At 45.4% G+C, this 4227-nt stretch overlaps 1 protein-coding gene across 1 annotated transcript; it reads left to right on the top strand.

Annotated features, from left to right (window-relative positions):
- The first annotated feature begins 216 nt into the window (after positions 1-216).
- On the top strand, positions 217-2671 carry LOC124009430. The gene is made up of 3 exons (XM_046321244.1): positions 217-363; positions 856-1429; positions 1608-2671. The coding sequence occupies exons 2-3, from the start codon at positions 863-865 to the stop codon at positions 2304-2306; spliced, it is 1266 nt and encodes a 421-aa protein (XP_046177200.1). The 5' UTR covers positions 217-363; positions 856-862; the 3' UTR covers positions 2307-2671.
- The last annotated feature ends 1556 nt before the right edge of the window (positions 2672-4227 follow it).

The raw sequence follows: 4227 nt of genomic DNA, 5'->3' as shown, positions 1-4227 counted from the left end.
ATTATCTGGCTCACCGAAAAGACTCAGAATGCCCAAGCGTACTACAAGAAGCATGGCTTTCATTTCTATAGAAACTCTCAGATCCCGCCCATGATATTTTCTGCGTTCTGAAAGTGAAATTTACTCACTCTAAGGATACGTTTCATTTCTGATGAAACAGGAGTGACCCAGTGACGTCACAGATCAGACTTTGTAAAACTCCGTTTCTCTTACCCTTGTTTTGTATCTGCCCTGTGTACTGGTCATGTGTATGTAGGCTACAAGAAGCACCCGTTAGTCAGTTTCAATCCTGGGATCTGTTGACAGAAAAGAGAGAAACAAACACAGTCAAGACTAGATTCTGGTATTAGGCTGCACAAGAAGGTGCGTGAGATGTTTTATTGGAACTAATTTGTTTTATTTTGTTGTGAGGACTTATTACAGTATTGATCGTGTTTACAAGTTTCCAAATGTTATTTTGGAAAACCTCATCGTACATATTGGGACATATTGTTCTGATATAGTTACAGTTCACTCCAAAATAAAAGTTTGTCTGATATCTTCTGACATTTTTAGAGCTAAAATTTTCAGACCAAGACTTTTTGGGGAGTCTTAAAACGTTAAACCTATTGCCAACCACAAGAAATAAGCTACTGATACAGACTATACATACAGTGTAATGTGAGGACTTATTAACTCATATGACATTATTGGGACAAAGGTCCGATATAGTGACAGTTAACTTCAAAATGAAAGTTTGTCAGATATTTTCTGATGTTTTCCTGAGCACTAGAAATAAGTTACAGATGTATTTATTTGTTTATTAATTTATTGAAAAAATGTACAAATGTTGACACAGTATTTGTTTTGTCACAGGCTGGCCATGGTTGAAAAGGGCATCCTGGGTTGTTTCATATTGTGTCTGTCTCTGACCTCAGTATGCGCTGTCAGAGGAACCCTTAGTTCAATAAAGGACCTCAGGGGAATAGAGTTTGGTCACACCTTTCCTCGACACGGCCTCATGCTGCTCCACTGGCTAGCCAACAACATTCACATTGACAACAACGGCAACATGAGACTCAATTTCAACCCAACCAGGGGAGACTATGGCTTTCATTTCTATGGAAACAGACCAGCTTCATTACCTTTTCTGCTTCCTGAAAGCGGAAGTTACTACTCACTAGGGAATATGAACAGTAATGGCTTAAGGGCACTTCCTGATTATGTAACTCAAAGATTCTACAGCTCAAGACGACCTGAGAAAAACAGGGACAGGGTCATACTCAGAGTTAGGGAGGATGGGTCCAATCAGTTCATAGTAGACGAGGTCTATGTCACACAGCACTATCAACGAAATGAAAACAGAGGAAGTGGCTATGATCCAGACAATACATACCGTGTCAATGTCAGCCTCCTTAGACAAATCCAGAGTCTACAAACCATTGACCAAAAATGACATTCCACGTATATATAATGTAGAGATCAACCACAACAGTCTGCAAGAACTGGAAAACATCTGGGGACACACACCTGGTCTGGCACTTCTTCTGGCTATTGTATTGTACTTTACACGTCCCAAAACCTTATTTATTAAGGAGCAAGCTCTTTGTTTAACATCTCAACCCCAGAGTGGCATGGAGGATAAGGATAATGCATTGATTAAGCTTGAGGTGAAAACCACAGATAGAGGAAAAGCCAGGATCATCTGGAGTGGGATCCCCAAGAGGCTATTAGACCAGGGTGTAATGGTGGTTCTTCATAGGAACAATAACAGTGACAGTAAGAGTGAGCTGGACAAATCATCAGTCGGGGGCAAAGCCTCTGGGAGCTATAACACTTCAGTACCCCTTAACCCTGGTCTCCAGGTCAGGCTCCATAAGGAGGTAAAATCATGGTGGAATTACTTGGGGTTTGGGTCCACTATCGGAGAGGAGATCTGGAGAGGTTCTGAGTTTCACGATGCCAACAGAGAGATTCCTGTTGATATTAACGGACATGACGCCAGTCTGCAGCTCTTCGTAAAGGATGGAAAGGCCTGCGCTCGTCTGTATGTAAAGAAATCCTTCACTGCCTGGAAGAAAACATTTCATAACTCCTGGGTTGGGTTCTACTCTTCTGAAGGCACCCTGGATTATAACACCTGGCAATGGGCTGTAAAGTTCTCTGAGGAAAAAGGCTCACATCAGGCTGATATACCTGGGTATGATGTCTATGTGTATGAGTCTAGTATGACCATGTCTCCTGGGGTCCAGGTCAGATTCATGCTGGAGAAATCTGGGGGTGAAAAGGCACGCACTCCACCCTGGGAGAGACTTGTCCAGTGGTGAGCTCACCTGATAACATGATATATGACGTTGATATTCTCACTTTTATAACTGCTTGTGTAACTGCTTTTGTCAATGTTTAACATTTATGTACCCTGCTTTTAACTTGGTTTAATTGCTAATCTGTGTAAAATGTAAAAGAGAATCTGTTCCCAAAAATCCCTTCTGTTCATCTTTCTTTGCTATTTTGAGGGGATGACAAACATGCTGTTGGTGTGGGAGGGAGACTTAACCTGTCCTCATGACAAACATGCTGTTGGTGTGGGAGGGAGACTTAACCTGTCCTCATGACAAACATGCTGGTGGTGTGGGAGGGAGACTTGACCTGTCCTCATGACAAACATGCTGTTGGTGTGGGATGGAGACTTGACCTGTCCTCATGACAAACATTCTGTTGGTGTTGGAGGAAGACTTGACCTGTCCTCATGACAAACATGCTGGTGGTGTGGGTGGAGGGCTTGACCTGTCCTCATGACAAACATGCTGTTGGTGTGGGAGGGAGACTTGACCTGTCCTCATGACAAACATGCTGTTGGTGTGGGAGGGAGACTTGACCTGTCCTCATGACAAACATGCTGTTGGTGTGGGTGGATGACTTAACCTGTCCTCATGACAAACATGCTGTTGCTGTGGGTGGAGGGCTTGACCTGTCCTCGTGACAAACATGCTGTTGGTGTGGGAGGGAGACTTGACCTGTCCTCATGACAAACATGCTGGTGGTGTGGGTGGAGGGCTTGACCTGTCCTCATGACAAACATGCTGTTGGTGTGGGTGGATGGCTTGACCTTGACAAACATGCTGTTGGTGTGGGAGGGAGACTTGACCTGTCCTCATAACAAACATGCTGTTGGTGTGGGTGGATGGCTTGACCTGTCCTCATGACAAACATGCAGTTGGTGTGGGTGGATGGCTTGACCTGTCCTCATGACAAACATGCAGTTGGTGTGGGTGGATGGCTTGACCTGTCCTCATGACAAACATGCTGTTGGTGTGGGAGGGAGACTTGACCTGTCCTCATGACAAACATGCTGTTGGTGTGGGAGGGAGACTTGACCTGTCCTCATGACAAACATGCTGTTGGTGTGGGTGGATGGCTTGACCTGTCCTCATGACAAACATGCTGTTGGTGTGGGAGGGAGACTTGACCTGTCCTCATGACAAACATGCTGGTGGTGTGGGTGGAGGGCTTGACCTGTCCTCATGACAAAGATGCTGTTGGTGTGGGAGGGAGACTTGACCTGTCCTCATGACAAACATGCTGGTGGTGTGGGAGGAGACTTGACCTGTCCTCATGACAAACATGCTGTTGGTGTGGGTGGATGGCTTGACCTGTCCTCATGACAAACATGCTGTTGGTGTGGGAGGGAGACTTGACCTGTCCTCATGACAAACATGCTGGTGGTGTGGGTGGAGGGCTTGACCTGTCCTCATGACAAAGATGCTGTTGGTGTGGGTGGATGGCTTGACCTGTCCTCATGACAAACATGCAGTTGGTGTGGGTGGATGGCTTGACCTGTCCTCATGACAAACATGCTGTTGGTGTGGGAGGGAGACTTGACCTGTCCTCATGACAAACATGCTGGTGGTGTGGGTGGAGGGCTTGACCTGTCCTCATGACAAACATGCTGGTGGTGTGGGAGGGAGACTTGACCTGTCCTCATGACAAACATGCTGGTGGTGTGGGAGGGAGACTTGACCTGTCCTCATGACAAATCTTTCAGACCATTACATTTTATTTTTCTCTTTATGATGTATGATGGGCTGGAGATCTTTGTAAGGAAAGGGGGGATACCTAGCCAGTTGCACAACTGAATGAATTCAACTCAATGTATTTTCCGCATTTAATCCAAACCCTCTGAATCCACGTCATCGGTGCTCAGGGAGCAGTTGTTGGGGGTTAATTGCCTTAATCAATTGCAGAACA

The sequence above is a fragment of the Oncorhynchus gorbuscha genome, linkage group LG22, assembly GCF_021184085.1.
Source record: "Oncorhynchus gorbuscha isolate QuinsamMale2020 ecotype Even-year linkage group LG22, OgorEven_v1.0, whole genome shotgun sequence".
In the NCBI taxonomy this organism is placed as follows: Eukaryota; Metazoa; Chordata; class Actinopteri; order Salmoniformes; family Salmonidae; genus Oncorhynchus; species Oncorhynchus gorbuscha.
This window is presented reverse-complemented; position numbering and strand designations above follow the sequence as displayed.

Excerpts from the sequence above, each read along its gene's own strand:
- LOC124009430 (XM_046321244.1), top strand. The coding sequence starts at position 863 with ATGGTTGAAAAGGGCATCCTGGGTTGTTTCATATTGTGTCTGTCTCTG. Across the intron at positions 1,430-1,607 it reads GTCTACAAACCATTGACCAA|AGTGGCATGGAGGATAAGGA; the intron begins AAATGACATTCC and ends TCTCAACCCCAG.